The sequence below is a fragment of the Anopheles merus genome, chromosome 2L (assembly GCF_017562075.2).
Source record: "Anopheles merus strain MAF chromosome 2L, AmerM5.1, whole genome shotgun sequence".
Lineage (NCBI taxonomy): Eukaryota > Metazoa > Arthropoda > Insecta > Diptera > Culicidae > Anopheles > Anopheles merus.
The window spans coordinates 16,044,641-16,066,817 of NC_054083.1; the positions used below are offsets into that span (position 1 = coordinate 16,044,641).

Below are 22,177 nucleotides of genomic sequence, written 5' to 3' on the forward strand. Positions count from 1 at the left end.
GTGTGAACAGTTATTTTTATCGATTATTGATTTCAGCTGAACGGTCCCGAAGAGGTTAGGGCAAAGAGTCCTTGTTTAGTCTAATGACTTGCTGTTAGGGCAACATGCATGCCAGTATGTGGTAACATTAGAGTGTGGTGGAAACGATCAAAGATTTTCGTATTTTTTTCTTCTTTTCATTTCTAGCCTTGGTCCAGTTTTGTACCAAGCTGATAAAAGGGTGGTTTATGAGAGTTTGTGTGCGTGTGTTTGTGTGTGTGTGTTTTTTTGAATGATGTGGAAACTTACCGTTTACAAACATTAGGATTGATATAAGGAGAGAGTTCATTAATCTATTGAATGAGGCATTCAATAATTTCCATTTACTCCGTTTTACAAATTCGATATAAAAGGTCAAACAGCGTTACTTTATGTCCTCTTGATGTCCTGGATCATAAAAAAGCATTTACCGAAGTGAATCTCGGTTAGTATTGCATTTGCTACGGTTTGGTTTAGATAATTGTGCGATATTTATAGCAGGTATTCAAAAATTGATAGTTGAAAAGATTTATTATTGGTGGTGAAGTAACAGTTTGCCTAAAAACAAAAGCAAGCCAAAAGTAACAAAAAAGAATAAGAGTTTTTTTTGTAATAAATTACATTATAGCTGCAAAATTGGTTTCAAAATTTATGCCAAATGAACTATTTTGAAAGAAGTTTTTTTAAAGTTATCTCTTTATTAATCATCTCATTATAAAACTCATATCCTTATTACCGGACCTAAACGATATTTGAGGCTACAAATAGCCAGCTTCGCTTCCACATTATTACATATTTTATGTTGTTATGTTATAAGAATGGCCTAACCGAATTCCGTACAAGTTTCTTATCGTATTTGAATTTCAGTAGAATAACATATATTTTGGTCAGCACTGCAAACATTACATATTTGATAGAAATGTAAGTTACAGGAAATGTAAGTTTTTCTAAAGTTTTGTTGTTGTCCTCCGAAATTTATGAACGATTCTCAAAATCGTGGGAACGATATAAAAATCTATTAATCTTGAGACGAACCCAACAAACTACGAGAACCAACCAATCATTCGTGGGAAATTCTATATGTCTGCAGCAGTACCTTTCGTTGCGAGGTCTGATGCAAGAGTGTCTATGTTTTGATGTTCTTACAATCTAGAGCATACATCAAAGCACTTAGTACATGCGACTTCTAACTTTTCCCATGATTACACTATTACACTTATTCTATCCTATCATCCTGCGCACACACCCCGTATTAATAATTAATGTGGTTATTAAAATCCTACTACGCGTGCATTGTTTACCATGAGAATATATGATTCCATATGAAGTTACTTTCTATCGAATACGATAAAATGGAAATTAGCAATTAGGGAAAAAAAATAAAAATTAAATGTTTTTCTCCCGATGCAATCCTCTAATTCAGGGTCTCCAAACTTTTCAGTTCGCGGGCCGCATTGCTTCACAATCAACCATGGCCGAGAGCCATTTTGACGCTACTTTTAGATGAGTGGAAGTTAAAATCTCGTTTTAATAATAAATACTAGTGACATATATCGAATATCTGCAGCTTTCTTTTATTTAATCTTGATTTTCATCTTCTAGAAATAAAAAAAAGTTAGAAAAGAAACCTTTTTAATTTCACCTTAACTCAGTCCTCGCAAACCGCCTTCTAGGCTCTTGAGGGCCGCATGCATTAAATTAGACCTCTGCTCTAATTTAAACAACTAGAGTGCGTTAAACCCGGTTTAATGGAGATTTCGATATACGATTAGATCACAGATCAACATTTCATTTTGAGTATAATATTTTCATTCATTATTGTGATTTATTATTTGTGTAATTAAGGAATTTAGAAACCCCTTTTCTCTAATCAGAACTCGAACTCACCTCAGAACACTGCCAGTAGTTTGCTTCTTAGCTGTTCCTTTTGTTGTTTAAGGGGTCTCTCTGGCCTTTATAAAGCTTTAAATCTCCCGGTTTACTTTACGCTCATGGTGTGTCCTGGTGAACTGCTACGGTCGCTGGTCACTGCTAGGACTAGAGGTGCTTCATCAACGGTATGGCAACGGTCAGAGGATGATTGTTGCGGGACTACTTGAAAATCGGATCGACACACACGGCAGTTGTGTCAACCTAGACAGGTTCAACCACCTTCACAATTGTTCGGAAATCCTCTCACTGCAGGTTGCTGGCTGTCTCCTGCTTTATCATTCTAGGATAAATACGCTGAAGACGTTTATTCCTGTTGTAAAGGATTGCGGGTCTGATCATATTATTATATGTATATCGACTGCGGGGATCGCTTGAGAGCTAGACCGCTTCTCAATGTAAGGGAATGCCTCTCTCACTTTGGCGGTAAGGGACAGGAATTGTTCTGGGAAAGAGGCCTTACCTTAGGTAACAAGACACTCCATGTTCATGAAGTGAAAAGATGATGATTTGATGGATGGTTATAGTCCATAGGTCGGTAAGCTATGTGACTAAAAGAGCCGAACTCTATGAAAATGTTAATATAATTCTACGTGAAGAGCAAAATAGATAACCCAAAAGTAAAAAAAAGCTGAAAAGTTGTATGGAATATACGAACGGCAAAACCGCCATCTTGACAACAAAAGTCGCTTGCGGCTAGCGAGCGCGTTTGCAAGTAAGTAAGATCTGCAGCTAACCTCAGCAAATCAACCTTGTTGGCATTCTACGAACAGCAGACTAAATACCGTAATTGACAGTGATTCTAGGAAATGGACCCAACATTGGCAGCATCAACTGACCCTAGAAGATAATGTGAGGATCCTAACTACTGATGAGGGATGCAGTTTGGTCATCAGATGTCATGACACCGTAAAGCATACAAAATGAAGCGAGTGAAAAGAAAGATATCTCAGGCATTGATTTTTTATTTTATGTTATTGTTTATTATCTAGGATGTTATCTATTTTTATCCTTCATTTTGATGATCAAAATCAAGGATGCTAATTTTTTAAAGATTATTTATTTTTTCTATTTCGATAACTTTTTTCACATTCACTGCTGATATTCTTTTGGTTTAGGACGCTACATCCATTCCAGCTGCTCTACCGATGCTTTGTCATCTACCCAGGCTACATATGCATCTTATACAAGGTGATTTACATAAAAAATCTATAAAGGTTAAAATTTTAACGTAGAAACGAAACTTAATTACTGTTTTTGTAGTAGCAAAGAAAGTAGCAAAGAACAGTTGAAAAGGATATAAAAGTAGCAGCTATCTTCAGCTATAGCAAGTCGTATGAAATAATCCTTTTAAAGACCTTCAATATTATGGTTATGGAATCTCTATGGTTCTACCCAACTCGTTCAAGATTAACAGATTAGAAAATAATAATTATAATGTTTATAGTCGTGCTCAATTGGGTCATTTTTTTTCGGAGTACTCTGAAAAAAAAAACAACAATGAACAAATGTATCGCGTCTAACCGTTCCTTCAAACATACAACGAAAGTTTCGAATTGGAGTTATCGTATGGAGTTGTATTTGAAAGTTGTTGAAAGAGTTGAAAGATTTGGTGCTTTTTCATGATATCTAAAAGACTCTGGAAGGAAACAAAAAAGTGCAAGTGCATCCGGCAACAGCTATTGAAGATGCTAAACATAAATTGGCCTTGATCCCTAAGATATAAGAAGCTTGATGGAACAGTACTTGCTGAATGTCGTCAAAAACGTTTGCTTAATGAAGGCTGTTTAAAATTGTGTACATAAACTGATTACCTCCTTTGCCCTTGATGTTCTATGTGTTTGCATTAAAAAAGTCGATTTTTCAAGAGTTTTTCTTCAACCGCACTAACAAAACGTTGATTGTACATTCAATAATAATATCTCGTGAGTCAGCAGACAAAAAATTGGACACCTCTATCAGTCGAACTCTTATCGTGCTGGCCAAAAAAGTAAAACAACTTTGTTCAGGAGCGTGCGCCATCAAAGAACGCGGAGGGTGCGCACCCCTTAGCGTCTAAAACGAACTCCGCGTGACAGTTTATGGACGTCGCCGTCGCCTGTCCTGGCATTTTTAGGCATTTCTTGGCACTATTATACAACAATCAGAGCATCGAAAAAGCCCATTGACCGACGACCCTGAGCGACACGAAGCTCCAAAGGAATCTGAAAATAAAGACCGAGGACAAGTCGCTTGGCTTGACCGGGAGGTCGATGCAACCGGCCAAACAGTAAATATTACATGGGAATGAGCATACAAATCAGGAAGCATAAATTGCGTCCACTGGTTTCGCAGCGGTAAGCAATAAAGCCATGCGACCATTTTAGGTGAATTTCGCCTGAATTTCAATATGACACTCTAGTCCTCGATTCGGTCCAACATCCCATATATAAATTTTCTGGATCAACATGATGCAAAAGCTGTACTCCAACAATTTTGTCGCAAAAATTGAGAAGGATTTGATGAAAATCGAAGGTAGATATTGGTGGCTTTTTGTCTCGGTTGGAGAAGAATTTCATCAAAAGGCCCAAAGCTCTCTGGAGTTTTCGTAAAAAACACAATAATACGGTCCCAAAGGCCGAGCTGGTTCAACTGCTTCAGATACTTGTGACATATTTGCGTGTAGATTCGAGGAGGCATACACAATCTCAACTACTGACGACAATATTATCACCAACGCTTAATTAATACTCCTAATGATGTCATCCACCTTATTTTAACTAATATATCGCAAGAATCTGTTCTAAATATGCTCAAAGCAGTCAAGCCCAAAGCTAGTCCTGGCCCAGATGGTATTCCTGCCATCATTCTCAGCCGATGCTGTGAGTCCATAGCGCCGATCTTCACCAAATTTTTTAATTTTTTACTGCAACAAGGAGAATTCCCCTCTATTTGGAAGAGTTCAAGGATTGTCCCCATATTTAAAAAAGGTGACAAGAAGATACAGCCAACTATAGAGGCATAACATCACTCAGTGCTGGAGCCAAAGTTTTTGAGAAAGTGATCCAAACAAGTTTACTCACGGCTTCATATCACTATATTAGCCCTCAACAACACGGTTTCGTTTCAAAGCGGTCGACGATTACTAACCTTGTTGACTTTACATCACAATGTCTCCGTAACATGGATAGCAGGATGCAAACAGATGCGTGTTATATGGATTTAAAGGCTGCTTTTGATAGCATCGATCACAACATCATTTTAGCCAAGATGAATAAGTTGGGACTTGGGCGAAATTTAACATGCTGGTTAGAATCGTACCTTATCAATCGATCGTATGCTGTATCTTTCCAACGCTGCCATTCAAGGTCTTTCATTGCATCATCTGGTGTGCCACAAGGTAGCAACCTGGGTCCACTACTGTTCGTACTGTTCATCAACGACCTATCGTATGTCGTACCAGCAGCGAATCATTTAATGTATGCAGATGACATTAAAATCTACATGACGATAGAGAATGACACAGACCATTCCGAGCTACAACAATACCTGTTCGATATTCACCAATGGTCTTCCAATGGTTCGATATTCACCAATTCTGCATTGAAAAATGCCGAGTCATTTCATTCACACGACCGAGAAATAAGGAACACCAGCTACACAGTTAACGGTTTACCAATCTTCTTCTTCTTCTTCTTCTTTGGCTCAACAACCGATGCCGGTCTAGGCCTGCCGACCCACTTGTGGGGTTGGCTTTCAGTGACTTATTGATTTCCCCCATAGCAGGATAGTCAGTCCTACGTATGGCGGCACGGTCTATTTGGGGCTTGAACCCATGACGGGCATGTTATTAAGTCGTACGAGTTGACGACTGTACCATGAGACCGGCTCAACGGTTTACCAATAGAACGCATTAATGCTATGAAGGATCTCGGAGTCATACTTGATTCAAAGCTGTCATTTGACCAGCAAACGGAGGAGGTGATTACCCGAGTAATCAATTGCTTGGCATGTTGTTTCGGAAACAAGAGATTTCAAAGACCCAGTTTCCATCAAAGCATTATACTGCGGTATTATCCGCCCGGTACTCGAATACGCCTGTGTTGTCTGGAAGCCCTCAACCCAAAGACTTTCTGAGAGAATGGAATCGATACAGCGTCGCTTATCCCGATACGCAACACGCTTGTTACCTTGGCCACCTGGCAGTCAGTTACCACCTTATGAAACGCGACTTTAGCTTCTCGGACTGCAATCGCTTCACATCAGGCGCCGTACCGCGCAAAAACTGTTTGTGGCTGGTTTACTGCAAAGTAACATCGACTGTTCATCCCTGCTCCAGCAGTTAAACTTTTACGCGAGTTATTTTTCTTTCTTCGAAGCTAGAAAGAAGTGGACCTTTTGAGTGCTAGAAACCAACTGCCTTTATTTTCCATTATTTGTTACCAACGCTTTTGCCGGTCGGCTAACGGGATCGATATGCATATATCGATCAGCATATCGACACCCAAGTTATTCAACCCGCCGCATTAGCAGTTTGATGCCGATGTGCTAACTCGCCCTTCCTTATGTTGTTGACGTCCCGGAACATAGCTACGTTGTGGAAACGTTGTGTAGGCAGGTTTTGCAGGTGCGATCTTCAAATCAACTCTAGCTTTTGCTTTTCTTCTACATATCAGCAAAATTACAATGCATATGACGAGAGGGATCGACGTTCCTCCCAAAAGGCTTATGGATGCCAGGTGATGGATAGCGATTGGTTCTCTAAACGAATGTGCTCGAGTTCTTTCCTTTTTCAAGGTGTAGTCTAGAAGGTGTTCGATTGACATATTGATAACCTCGTGCTGCTTATTGACGACTATTCCGTCCAACTGATATAACGAGAGCTCGCCTATCATTTCTACCACCTTCGATGAGAATTGTACATCATTTATCCATACGTCGCATGAGTTTGTTCTGAAGACGAATGATCCCTTTAACGTTCTATTGCTGGTTCCGCAATTGTTGAAAAGCGAGAAATTTTGGATTGAGTTGATCAACACGGCTTGGCCGCCTACTCGAAACGCTTCAATGTACGTGGCTGTTTTGTAAAATTGCATGAAGCTTGTTGTCCTCCAATTACCCTTGGTACACATTCTGATCGATCTTGATTGACTTCACTCATGGAATATACGTATTGGAGACTGTTTACCATGTAGCTAATGTTTCCATTAATGACGTATGATGTGTGGTCCAGGTGGATTCGCCCTTGATGGTACAACACAGGATAGATTTTGACTTTACGGAAGATTCTGGGGTCGAGTTTAGGGTTTTTTAGTAGCAAAACTATTTCGCGATTATTGGTGGCGATTGAGGTTTCGATGAACGTGAGAGCTTCAGCTTTCGTTGTGAAGGGTATGTTTTCAGATTGTTAGTTTTTTTCTAGCAAATTCATTTCCAAATCTGACAAAATCTTTTCATTAACAATATTCGCTTTTGTCCAAACTATACTATCTATAATTCCTTGAACGGATTCTATAATTTTTTCTAAGTGCATATATATAACAATTGAATGGGTTTCTAATGAATTTGATTGCTCTATAGCCTTGACTGTGTTAAAAGCTAACTCTTTAATTTTGTTATAAACTGTCTATTTATGGTTATTTGTTTGTTGTTGTTATCTATCAGGTCGTTTAAACTGCTGTTTATTATTCTAAGGTCATTAGCGTCAGGGTTCCCTGCTAAATACTTCCAAACGGTTCCAACGGAATCCCAACGTTTAAAACGATTGACTGGAGAGAGCTTTCTAATGAGGGTGTTCAAATGATCTAATTGATTTTTATTATCGGTGTAAACTGCTATTTTTTCGAAATCGTACCTTATTGTTTGAAAATAACTTTTGTATGCAGTGATATGAAATGGTGAACATAATGATAACTATCAATTTTAATTCTTGCAGGCCCTACATCAATTCCTATTATTGGTTGATTGTCTACTTTATCTATGGAAATATTCTGTCCGTTGGATGGATATAGGTAGCATAATGAAAGGAGTAAACTGTAATAAAAAAGCAAAAGTTATCTGAAGTTAGTATAAGGTGCCATCGACCGTTATCTAATTTTTAGGCCATTTTTATGAACTTTGCGAGATTCTTCGGTTGTTATTGTGCTCCTATTAACATTTTTAACTTTAATCTTTTTGTATCTTGGTTTGTGTTTTAATCTAGCCCTAGTCTTTTCATAAATCGTTTTAGCAATTGGTATTGTTATCTCTCTTTTGTTTTTATTGTATAGCAAAAGATCGTATTTCTGCTTGGCATTTAAATTCTTATAAACGTTCTCGCAAATATCAGATGACCGGAAGGAAGGTAGGATAGTTTCATATGGAGTATGTTTAGTTGTGGAATGGATTGATGAATTGTATTTATGAACTGAGGATTGGACAAGGTCAGGAATGGGCATATCTTTTTGTTCGGATTTTGTAATACGATAAATTTCGAGTAAGGTTGAGTGAAATCTTTCTATCGTACCGTTCATCTCGCTTCGACCAGTAGCGGTTAAGTAGGTCTGAATATTGTGGACTTTATAGGAGTTGGTTAAATCCTGAGTGCCGAATGATTTTTCACCATCCATAACTAATATTTTTGGCGGGTGGTACTTTGTTAAAATTTCCTTTACAGCTGGAACTATATCAACGGCTGCTCGCGATTGAATCAACTTAACTTGGGCAAATTTTGAAAACTTATCGATGTAGGTGAGGAAAAAATGTTTTTCCAAAAAAGCACAACAATGTGAGCAATCTCAAATGGTGCTTTTGGTATGGGAGTGTTTTGTTGAGGAAATTTAATCGGGTTACGATCGTATTTGTTTTCATTGCATATACTGCAATTAGAAACAATTTTTTTTAAATTTTGGCTTGCATCTTGGGAAAATAGTATTTGCGTAAAATTTGCGACTTATTTTCCTGGGCTCCACGGTGTGCCCTGTTATGCACTGCCGTAATTATATTCATCTGTAGATTTTCGTCCGATACATCTTCCAAGAGCTTTTGTGTAAAACGGATTTTAATGAGTTTCTGATTTCCATAAAACTTTCTATAAACATCTTGAAATTTACCCATAATTTCTTCGCTCGTTAAAATACCGTTTATTTTTTGTTATATGAAATGATCCTTAAGAATCTGTAAAAAAGAGGATTCAGTTAATGTATCTGTATAAATGATAGTTCGTTTAAAATTTGGGAAAGGGTTTTCGAATACTGTTTTCGGTTTCCCTTCCTTTAGTATGATCTGATTCTGAAAAACATTTAATGGGGCTTCTGTAGAAATAATGTAGAAATCTTGGCTAGTTTCTGCAGAATGTTGTGTGCCAGACACAGAGAATACTGTTCTACTGAGGGCATCAGCCAAAACATTTCCTTTGCCAGGCTTGTATAAAATCTCATGATCATGTTCTTCCAAATAAGCTTTCCAACGCTTTAATTTGGCATTCGTATTTTTCGGTGATAGTGCAAAAGTCAGGGGTTGGTGATTGGTTACTATTTTAACTTTCGCTCCATAAAGATAGTTACGGAACGTTTGCAATGACCAAAAAATAGCAAGCATCTCTTTCTCGGGAGCTGAATATTTCTCTTCTGTCTTCGATAAGGTTCTTGAGGCGAAGTGGATTGGTTTGTCTTTGCCTAATTCACCTTGAGAGAGAACTGATCCTATGCGAAATTTGAGGCGTCTGTTGTTAAAATAAATGGCTTATTAAAATCTGGATAAATTAAAATATCGCTTGATGACAATACTTGTTTCATTTTATTAAAACATTCAATTTCATGTAAGTCTAAAGTAATTTTCTTTTTCGATGTGTCAGATCTCTTCCCCCTTAAAATGTTTGTCAGAGGTTTGCTATTTTGGCAAAATCTTTGACGAATCGTCGATAGTAGCCCATTAATCCTAAAAAGCACGCAAATCCTTAATAGTTTTGGGCACGGGGTATTTATTAATTACGTCGATTTTGTTCTCATTAGGTTTTATTCCGTCAGTGCTAATAATAAAACCTAGAAATTCTACCTCTTGACGAAGGAATTCTGACTTATCTAATTGAATTTTTAACCTTGCATTATTTAATGTTTTCAAAATTGTATCTAAATTTTCTAGATGGTTATCCAAACTATCTCCAAAAACTATAATGTCATCTATATAGACGTAGCATATCTTTCCAATAAAATTTCGCAAAATATCATCAATCGCTCTTTGGAATATCGCTGGAGCGTTTTTTAAGCCAAATGGCATTCTAGTGAATTCGTATTTGCCATTATTAATAGCGAATGCTGTTTCATCAATATCCGATTCTTTCATCTTAATTTGGTGGAATCCGGAAGCTAAATCCAACGTTGAAAAATATTTTTTCCTTTTAATTGGTCTACTACGTAGTTTATCTCAGGCATTGGGTACTTTTCAGAGATGGTTTTGGCATTTAAGATGCGATAATCTATAACCATTCGGATTTTTTTTTGCCCTGACGCATCTGACTTTTTTGGTACAATCCATACCGGGGATGTCCAAGCCGAGTGAGACGGTCTAATAATTCCATCTTCTAATAATTTTTCCACTTGCTTATTTACTTCGTCAGCATATGCAGCAGGGTAAGGATAAACTCTTTGATGAACTGGGGAGTTATCCGTAGTGTGTATTGCACATTCGATATTAGTTGTACAAGTTAATTTAGTATCTGGTTTATAAAATGAATGGCTATTTTTCTCCAACGCCTTTTTTAGTTTTTCTGAATCTAATTTTGAGAGGTGAGATGTTCGGATTAATTGTGAGAAGAATGATTATGCGGTGAATAATATAAAATTGGGACAACAAACTTGTTCCCGTTTCTAGTTAATGTTATTTGATCTTTTCCTAGGTCTATTATAGCATCCAAAGCTTTCATCATGCTGTTGCCAATTATACCATAAAATAATTATGAAATGGTGAAGTAAAAAGCGATCTTCAATTCAATTTTAGGATGGAAAAAATTTATATCAATGGCATATGTGGGAGAAAATTTACTGTTTGCACTACTAATTTGGCCTATAGAAAATTTGTACGGCTTGCTGTGTTCGTATGAATGTGCTAATTTTGGATCTATTAATTAATATTAGCACCTGTATCTATTAAGAATGGAAAAGTTCCAATGTAGTTTGAGTTTTAGTAAACGGAAGACAGGGAACTACCAACTCATCTCCCACTCTAAAAAATGGTTCTGATAATTTCTACTTGATCCCTCTTGCGGATCATGGTCGTGCTGTAAATTTATATTTTGATTGTTTTCTGTAATATCATATTCATCAGTGAACTGGTTCCTGATCTGTTCTTGTAAATGGTAGTCATTGCTATCCATTTGATGAGCTTGCAATGGGTGAGCTTGTCTCTTTACCCATGCTTCCTGGCTTGATGCAGGTCTTGGTCTTTTTTCCCCATACGAGGGTCTATTTCCATAATTAATATTTCTTGAATTTGTGCTTCGGTCTACCTCCATTGGCTCAGGGTATTGTCTCTGGGAGGCATATTGGTGATTCGGAACGTAATGTGGAGCTGGATGGTATCGTGGAGCTGGACGTGGAGGTGGAGGGGCTGTTCTGGGAGGGGGTGTTGGTTGGTACACAATTTTTCTAGGTGCTACGCTGGAGTGTTGCGGTTCGTACCCTAGATCTTTTGGCTTAGGAGTATTAGAGGAATTTTGATTACCATACTGATTCTTATAAGGTGCTGATCGAATGTCCATATTAAAGTAATCAAGGCAAAATTGATATGCTTTCCTAAGGGTCTTCGGGTCAGCAGTTTTTAACAGTGTAGATAACGGTTTTTCAAGACCTCTAATAAACGAGTCCAAAGCTTTCTCCCTAAAATAATTTATATGAACGTTCGCGTGGAGGGAATATTTGCTATCCGTTTGAACTTGTGCTATCATAGCGGTTAGTAATTCATTAACTCTGCTATAATATCCGGCAAGGCTTTCAGAATAACCCTTTTTTATACACGTTAATTCATAGTCTAGGGTCTTCACGTCACGTTATCTTTGTAATATAGCATCAGTGTTGATTTTATCTGATGCCAAGCGCATGTTACATTATTTGCGTTTAGTACGTCGGAAGCTTCTCCGCGGACTTTTCTTCTGATTGTTCGTTCAACCAAATGGAACTGCAACGAATCGTCCGGAAGATCCCTATACATGATAAAAACATCTTCTACATCCGATATCCAATTCATCAGTTCGTTTGGGTTTCCGTCAAAAATTGGAACGTCCCTCAAAAAGTCAGGGGTTTTCCCCATCTCTACAAAAGATCGTAGAACAATTTCGGAGTTGGGTTGGTCATTTTTGTTTTTTAGCTTCCACTTTACTTTACACTGTCACAATTATAATTCACCGATCACTAATTAAACCGAGGCTTTGTATTGTTCACCAAAATATGCTTATTTCGGATTTTTTTGTTTGAATACTTACAATAATTTTGAGTTGATCTCTATTGATGAAGGCCTGCTGGCAGCAATCGGGTGTTTACCACGGTGTCCCAAAATTCGCTTTGTCTTAATAATGGCTCATTTGACCATAGATTTAACTACTGTTAATGTTAGGATTTTTTTTTTGACTTATACACTTCCCGTTTAACTTCTTCAGGTCCCTATTCGGGCGCCAGTTATTTTTCTTTCTTCGAAGCTAGAAAGAAGTGGACCTTTTGAGTGCTAGAAACCAACTGCCTTTATTTTCCATTATTTGTTACCAACGATTTTGCCGGTCGGCTAACGGGATCGATATGCATATATCGATCAGCATATCGACACCCAAGTTATTCAACCCGCCGCATCAGCAGTTTGATGTCGATGTGCTAACTCGCGCCTGCTGTTAAGCTGCGTTCTCGTCCGTTACTTGCCCTGAACCGTAGTCGAACTGGATATGGATCTAGAAACCCCCTCAACTCCATGATTAGGGTGATCAATGAAATTCGTTATTTGTTTGATTTTGGATCCTCAGTGCAATCCTTTAAAACCAGCCTTAGAAACGAATATTTAAGATGATCTTTCTACTTATCATAAACTAATATTGTACTTAAGAACATTCACACGGATCCATTTTTATCCATTGAACAAGTAATAAACAATTAAGCAATAAACAATAAACATGCTTACACGCATGTCTTCGTCCGCCATGTCGAAAATTCCGGAGAACTGATGAAAGGCAGCTTGCAAGGGCGTAGACTTATTTTTACAAGTAAGCCTGATAATGATTACTTTTCAAGGGATGTTCATGGAAAGACATTATCTCGCTAAGTTTTTTTTTCTACAGCTAGCCGATGATGCCAGCCAGTCCATTTTTTTTAATAAATGAGGAAACGATAATTGAGGAATTGATATCAAATCATCGTATCGCATCGCATTCTCGTATATTTTAACTAAAAAATGATGCTAACGGAATCGATTAGCGAAACTGATTGTAATATTAAGTAAGCTGTTCAACATTCAAAAAGTTTTAACGATTATTTCAATGCGATTATTCATCGACTGAGAATATTGAAAGTGTAGAAAGAACGAATATTGGTAATAGGAGCAGATCGGTTGGGATTGCTGGAAATACGGAAGAAGAAAGTTTTCATAATTCGAAACTAATGCCTGACTTTATTGCCAACACAGAAAGGAAAGAAGTAGCAGTTCATCGTAGTCAGAGGCTTTCAAAACCTCCTGTACGCCTAGGTGATTATGAAACTAGTGTCGCTTTGTAACATTGCGTTGTTGAGTATGTAACAAAAATTCTTCAATAATATATTTGTTATAATGATAAAATAAAACAACAGAACGTCTGACTTTTGAGTTCGTCATTTCGTATTAATTCTACAGATTCAGATTTATTGGAACTATTCTCTAAAACAACATCAATGGCACCATACAATCTCATTCTATTGCAGCTACACTGCTATAAGATACTGGTGGTTTTTGTCGTAAAATGAGCGTTAATTACTATTCTATGAGTTTAATTTTTTGTTGGTTCAAATATCCCAATATCCCACAGTTCCCACCGGATGACTTTTAACGCGAATCTTTTCCTATCTGTTAGCAGCTTAGCAGATCTACACGATTGAACACATCTATTTTTCTCCTAGTAAACGGATAAGTCTCGGACGTATCGAACCTATCATCCTCGAACCCTTTAGCCCTCTTGACGTAGAATCACACTGTGAAGGGTGAGTTTTGAAGCTTTCGTTTCCGACGCAACGTGTGACTTATTCGATGGATTTGTAGTGCGACTTCTGGAAGTAGCCGGTCAGTGTACCCTCGTCGGCAAAGGACGTCAGCTCTTGGGGAATGACGTTCGCGTCCTCGATGCCGGTGCACGGTCGGCACATACACTCCAGCGGTGCTTTCGTCGACACCTAGGGGAAGGAGCGGTAGTGGAATATTCGGGATGAAGGAGGGGGAGGAGGGTCGTTACGGGAGTTTAAGACAAAAAAATGTATGATATGGAAAATTACAAAAAATAAATCTACCTATCTTCGCTTTGTATGTGGTAAAGTAGTAACATGCTATATCTCTAACATTAATACACATCGACATGCAGGTGTTACATTTAAACCAAGATTTGGCTAGCTTGAGTGTGCGCTGCTAACTGGATATTCATTTATTTAGCTTTTTATACATTTCACTTTTGCAATCTGCTTTTATTTCGTCATAAACAACTCATAATATGCAATTAACGCTACGTACCGTTCTTGTCCAGCTGTTCTATGGTAGATGTGAGAAGAAAAAAGCAGCAAAACGCTTAACCAAAAGCGAAAGAGATGAGCGTCGCCTACTTACCCACTGCTGTTCCGTCCACCATGGTAACGGTTGTCCATTCACCAGCTTCCAGACGAAGTCATCCGACAAACCAAACCAAACGAACCACACCAGACCCTAACCAAACCCCTCCCCCCAGCAAACCAGAGCCAGGATAAACCAATCTCAGTGTAAAATCGTTTTTTGTCGCCGTTCGAGCAAGAGGAAGAGCGTGCGCCATAAATTCAGCACCACATTTGCCAACCGAAAAGGCCACGGGGCTTCATTTCGGTCAGCCGATGCATTGCTTTATCGGAGCTTGGGGTTTCTCCCTTGCTTCTGCTAACTGGCAAGGTTGTTTGTGAGTAATATACCTCCAATCTCCCTTGGCTGCGACCCGGTTGAACCAAACAGGGCACAGAAGTTTCATCCCTACTTACCGCTATCCTTCTGGGCGTAGAGAACGCGTCCGGGCAGAAGGAAGAACGCCAGCTCCAACACCACCAGGAAGGTCGATTTCATCTTTTTCGAAAATGGAAAATAGAAAGAAAAAATAAGGTACGTTTGAAACGTTCTTTTTCACGTTTTGATAGCTATTTGAATGAAATAGGTATTAAATATTGCTCAAATCGCACTCACCGTTAGATTGGCAGGTAATTCAATGTGCTTGCCACTTATGCAAGTGTATGTGGCGCTGTATGGTAGACGTTTGCGGAGGGAAGCGGACCTCCGGAAGAATAACTTCTAACTTTCGCAATAAATCTTTGGAAAATAATCTTCCAATCTTCACATCCACAAATCTATTAAAATAGAATCCGCCTTCACTGCCGTTGAAAGCACTCAGTCAAATGTGATCCAACGGTATGTGCTCAATGTAACCAGATTTACCCCGTATCCCAAGCGATCTGTTCGAGTACTGATGGTTTACCGTACCGTGCATTAGGGTATTTATAATTCGTTCGAAATAGTGGAAAACAGCATCAACTCCATACCGTCGCCCGGAGGGGTAATGCTTTGTGGGGCACAGCACGAGGCTCAGCGAGGCTCGGCAATGGCAACACGCCCATTCCCTTTTGCGACCGCTGCGAACAACACACAAATAATAGCATTTTTCCATCAACGAACAACACATAATGCTCGAGCTGGATATTGTGTTTGATTGTGTGAGCCAACATTTAACATCCTGTTTAGCGATCACAAGCAAGCACAAACGAGACATAGCCGGCAGCATACAATGTAAATTGAACCGATTGCCTTCCCGCTGCGAGCCAAAATGTTAAAAGTATGTCCTCCATCATACCGCAACATTAACCCGGGAGGGGAAGCATTGGGCAAATCCACTCGATGCGCTGTAAGTTGCTTTCCATTTTCTTCGATTATTACTGTATTGAAAGGTACCAATTATGTGGCAGTAAGGTAAGAATTCAGGAACGAATGTGGCTAATTCAATCAAACCTGCCTGTTGTTTTCATTTTGTGGAATTCTTGATAATTCGTGTGGAATTACTACCGGTAGTAATGCGAACAAGTATTGTTTTCAAGACGTCCCAACAGTAATGGTTTGTAAATTAAATCAACAACAGCAGATAGTGGAACGCGTTTCTGCCTTATCTGTTAGAAATGCAGTTATTGGTATATTTGTTTCGATATTACATTCAAATCGTAGCGATACGCAATTCAAACAGCATTGCATTCAACTAAAACTGAATCAGGACGGAGAATTCTGGATAGCTAAGACACGTGAATTGATTATGAGACTATTGATACGCTTTGTTTGAGTGCGATAAGGGTAAATAATGTTATTTCACTCGGCATATGTCCAGATTATATGTTTCGAATACAAATGAAAGTAAAAATGTGATTCACGGTGTGAAAAATAAGTGATAACATATCTTCTTATTTGATACATGTTCTTCACACGTAAAGGCGAAAGATTTATTCGACAACTGAAGAGAGATCAGAGTCTTCACACGTACTGGGCTCGTGTAGTGTACCGTATTGTCAAGTTTTCTGTAAGAAAAGGAACGTTACGGTACGCTAGTCCGTTCGCCACGAGGAACTGTAAGCGGCCCCCAGAACAGTTTAGATATATTTTGTAACGATGGAAATGTAAATTTATAACTGACTAACAAAATAACCAAAAGCCGCAAAAGGATAAACAAAACGATAAAAACATTTAAATGCACTATCATTGACTGTTTGATTACACTGATTGTCCAAAATTCAATATTGCTTAGGATTTTTTTCTCTAATTAGATTAAATACAAACAAGAAACAGCCAGGGAAACACTTATAAAAGTGGCACATGAAGTATAAAACGTTTTATACTGTGTGACACATGAGTGGGACACTCATGATTACCTTTGGGTTCCATATTCGCAACATTTCCTAAAGTGTGCACAGTAAAATGAAATCCTAAAAATGATGAATGCAATCATGAATTTATCTTCATTAGAGCAGCACTTAAATGGTAATCAAGTGGACGCAGTATACACGGTCTTCAAAGCTGCATTTGATACAGTTCTTCATGAATTTCGACTGCTCTAACTCCATAAATTAAGTTTTTCATCATCTATTGTTGCTTGGTTTAAGTCTTTTCTCAGTGAATCAGAAATGCGAGACAATTTCTTCCGTCTTTTCAAATACATCTGGTGTCCCACAAGGATGTGTCTCAAGATCTTTTTTGTTTATTTGATTTCTTTGTGACATTCATGAAATTCTCCCTCCGCGTGGTCGTCTGGTTTAAGCTGATGATTAAAAAAAATCTTCACTAACAGCAGCTTGCATGATTGCCGTGTATTTCAAAATTAGCTAAGTTAATTTTCCGAATGGTGTTCTAGTAACCATCTTAGTCTTTGTTAAAATAAATGTGCGGTGATATCTGCTAATGTTATGCTCAATCGCTCTTCTCTTGTTTGCGACCTTGGTCCCTTAGGTTGGACGAGAAGAGTGAAAAATGTGCAAAAGCAATGTGCAATGTTTCACGAGAATTGCTTCCTGTCAGCTTGCAGGTCCAACCAAATCACCATATGGCCGATTATGATACTCGATGCCGTATTTTAGGCCTTGATTCTCTGGCAAAGTGGCGTAATGCAGCATTAGATCGCTTCATCTCCAAAATTCTTGAGCTTTGATGCTCCGGCACTCCTTGGCTCACTGGAATTTCTTGCACCTCAGTTGCACGACAGTTGAGAGTGCGGAATACTTTGAACGTGGTTTATCGTCGTACTGTGTTTGGATCCAATAACCTTTTCTAATGACCTTCGTTACAAGGATTATTATTAATTGTTACTACCCCAGAATACTTTTTTACTTTTTCAGAATTCTTCACTTTTTAGTCGACAGTTAGTAATAGATTAGGTAACAATTGGTATAAGTATTGCTTAACCTATCTAGGCTGACAATCGAGTAAATTGAAATTGAAATTGAAAACAATGTGTCAAAGATGATTAGTAGGGGCAACTGTTTAAGTCAGTGTTCACCAGTTGTATTTAATGGGTATCCATAATATGGCTTTCAATAAGGAGATTTCAACTGACGGTGGACATGTTATGGTACGGTATGTTATTACATGTTAAGCATGATTGCAAGACATTGAAGTGGTCAATGTAGAAGAAATCGCAAAAGTAGAACATAGAAATCATCAGTACTACCTCTTTCAGAAAGCGCTTAAGCACTTGTGGGCGTGGTACATCAAGACTATTTTGCGTAGGAAGAAAATTTGCAAACTTATTAACATTCTAACACCAGAATTGAGGTGTAAATTTGGTAGAAAACTCAAATGAAAGATTTTTTTCCTTCATTTCGATTGAATTGTCACACAGCCCTAGTTATTTATTTACTTTGACACGATCCTTATTCAAGGTAAAATAAATAAAAAATAAAAAAAGACGTTCTTCCTTGTTCAAAATTAAAATATGATCACGCAAATTCAAATAAAACGAATAAATACTCACTCATAATCGTTCGTTGCAGGACGTTGTGGACGAACTTCAATGAGTTCATTTTTTAGAATATTCCAGCATTGTTCGAATTGTCAGAAAATTCCTTCCCCACGCTGCAAATGTCAATAAAAAAAGGCTTCCCAAACTTTATTAACAACGTCTCATTTGCTGACCGTTGACTTGAAGCATGTGATATCGATTGATAGTACGTAACGCAGCATCTTTTGGTTGTTGACTTGCTTGTTTTTTTTTTATTTGCCTGCAATTGTTTAACCCAACACTGTATTAGGGAACTGTGAAAGCTGAATAAATGAAGCTCGTTTAGGCATTGTTTCGTAATAATTTTATCAATATGGGTAGTCTGATGAAAGGGAAGGGAGGAATGGGGACGTTGCTTGGGAGAGCATTTTGGCCAGAAACTATGAACTCACAAAATATGTCAAACGCAAACCCCTACCACCCACAAGATGGACCGGTAGACCGGTCCAATGGGTATGGTTTCACCGACATCTAACTGGCTACAAGGGGTTGCTAATATCTCGTACCACATCCCCGTGTTGGGCGTGAAATGTTCCCATTTTCCCCGATCAAAACCAAAGAAAGCAAACGTACGCCCACGAATAATTCATTTACACTTTCGTTCACCAAAATCTATAGATGAAAAAATAATAATAAAACATATACATACTTTAATATGATAAAAAAAAACATCAACATTCATCGCCTCCGTATGTACAATTCATGTGTGAGTGCTGTGAGTGAGTGTGTTTTGCCATCGCGTTTTCACTCACAACACTTTGCACTTTGTTCCAAAATGATCGTGAACAGCAAGTAGCAACTCAACTGCTTTTTATTCACGAACGCTCCACGATCGTTTGCGTAGTGTTTAGAGTCATTTTCCTTTTTATTGGTATTTGCAAATGTAACGGATACACACGAATAGCTGCAGCGTGTCAGTTGTCCCTTTCACATATCACAAGCACAAAACACGGGAGCCTTTCCTGATGCCCCTTTTCTCAACCCATGGCTTAACCATGGCCCGGTCTAAACTGTTTTATAAATAAACCCCTTTTCTGAATGCATTAAGAAACATTTAAATAAAAACATAGTGACTCAAACAGAAAATCAAACCTATCGGTGAAACATCAATACGGAAATACATCAGCATCACACGCATACGCGAGAGCTTGCGCTTCTCGTCGTTCTCGGTTTCTGAGCCGCTGATGTGCAGAAGTGTCTGCCAATTTTATAGTGATGATTCGTTCGGTTTCGCTGGATCGGTTTGCTGCCGCCTCCGCAGCGTTGTTTGGTCCGCATCGACATTGGCGATCGCTTCGGTCACCCCTCTTCTACTACTGCTACTGTTGCTGCTGGAATCTTGACTACTGTCAGCTGGTGGTTGACTAGCGGCTTCGCTGGTCGTCGCCCGTTCCATGATGGTAACGACTGGCACTTCAATGGCAGTCCCGGGTGTTACGTCCAACGGATGCTGCTGTTGCTGCTGCTGCTTGTTGATCATGCGATGAGCATCGCTGGCGTCCTGCGCCAGTGACATGCTGTCGATCGGGGTCTTTTGCTGTCGATCGTCGATCGAAGCGGTTCGGTAAGACGCCGACACATCTGGGCTGAAGCTGCCCGCAACAATGGACGAACCATCCCGCTGACTGTGGGACTGTGATTCCGTCGACTGTTGGTGTTGTTGCTGCTGCTGCTGCTGCTGCTGGTGCTGCTGCTGCTGGGTGGTAAGTACCGCCTCGGGGAAAATGAAATTGTTTTCCTCATAGTTGCGCTGATAGTTACTGCGCCGATCGATGGGCGGCTCCCGGTCTCGGTCCGTACCGTCATCATTCAACGGAACGTCCTGCAGCGTGGGGTTGCGATTGTGCCCCAGCCCGACGGCCGCCCGTATGATGCGATGCGGCCCGAACATGTTGTTATTGTTGTTGTACAGATTAACGGCCGCGTTTCCTCCCAGCATCGCCATGCCCACGTTCAGGTTCGAGCGCAGATACTGGATCGAGTTGCGGGCAATGTCGCGCAGCGACGCATTCAGCCCATTAATGTGGTTTACGTTCAACGTGTGCAGGCTGTAGCGCGGCAAGCGGTTCAGGATGTCGCCAATGTTGTTGTTGTTATCGTTCTGACCTCTCCATAAGCGGAGCAAGTTCGTCCACTGGACGTTGTAGTTTTGGGCAACGGCTGCCGCCAATCCCTGGGGACGCTGGGTCGGGCGGCGATTAGGCCCTTGCTGCTGCTGTTGCTGCTGGCCCGTGTTTGCACGTGGAGCACGCTGCTGTTGGAAAGCGCCCTGCTGTGCTTGGGCCTGATCGTTACGCGATTGAATGAGGATCTGCTGCAGCTGCGCCTGCTGTATGATGACAGGGAGTTCATAATGATGGAAGAAGTAAATCATCGAATGCTGAAAGGAAAGGAAATTTCAAATATAGCGATTAACCAACGCACATTGCTAATAGTTAGGGTTTTTGCACAAATGGTTTGTATAGAACGAATGAATCAAAGAATATATAAAATCATAGGATAAAAAATAAATAATATGTGTAAAGCAGTCAAACAAACTATCAAGCCGAAATCCATATCGTGTAACACAGAACGACACCACTTTTTAAAGAACTGCGGACCCCTATATCACACACACCAAAAACAACGCTCGAAAAAATGCCTTAGAAAGAATGAGGTAACTTCGTAGATAATTTAAATATTTACAGTAACTCAGAAGAGAAAATGTTTTGCAAACGTTAAGCAACGCCACATAAGATGAATATGATAGGTTAATGATAGGGGAGGGTAGTTAAAGACGGAAACGTTAAGGAAAATGTTAAAAATATAGGGACCATGAAAATGTACATAAATTATTTTATGCTCATTTTTTATTACACAATGTGTTGAACTTAAAAGTGTTTTGGGCAATTTTGAAATGTCCGGGTAAGACGGACACCTGACATGGGAAAGATGAACACTATGAAGGGTAAGGTGAAAGGTAAGACCATGAAGACCTGATGGAAACGTATGATATCTCACTATATATAAAATCGAAAATCGCCACAATGACGTGAGAGTAAACATTCAGCGAGAGAGAGAAAGAAAGCGGTGAGAGCAGAGCTCTCTTAGCAACGCGCGTTGCTGCGAAAGGACTTGCTCCATGCACCACTACTAGCCCGCGGGTAATTAGGGCAATGGTTACTTAGATTTTTTGTTTGCACAAACCGACTTGAAATCGCATGGTATTGGATATAATGATTTTTTTTATAATTGAAGACGCAAATTAGCATACTGATGATGATGTGTCGTACCTCATACCCCTTCCCATGATAAATCAAGATATTCAAGACAATATAAAAAAATCCTGTTTGGAAACCATGCAAATTAAATTTATTGGGAAATGGTTGGTATAATAATTACAAGCCAGTATAGTATGAGGCTTATTAACCTTACGCACCTCGAGTACTACATACACCGTCGTCATCGACAGATAAGTGTGGTACATAATATCCTGTAAAACGGGTCGCTATACCCAGGACGTCGAACATG

General features: G+C 39.1%; 1 protein-coding gene across 3 annotated transcripts in view; it reads right to left on the reverse strand.

The window, feature by feature from the left end:
• Positions 1 to 19,508: 19,508 nt before the first annotated feature.
• The window catches only part of LOC121592679, a 72,836-nt gene continuing 70,167 nt past the window's right edge, over positions 19,509 to 22,177 (reverse strand). For all 3 annotated transcript variants that reach the window (XM_041914340.1, XM_041914338.1, XM_041914339.1), the window contains exon 11: positions 19,509 to 21,047. In XM_041914340.1, coding sequence (XP_041770274.1) covers positions 19,875 to 21,047 — 1,173 coding nt within the window. In that variant the 3' untranslated portion in view covers positions 19,509 to 19,874. The remainder of the gene's footprint in view (positions 21,048 to 22,177) is intronic.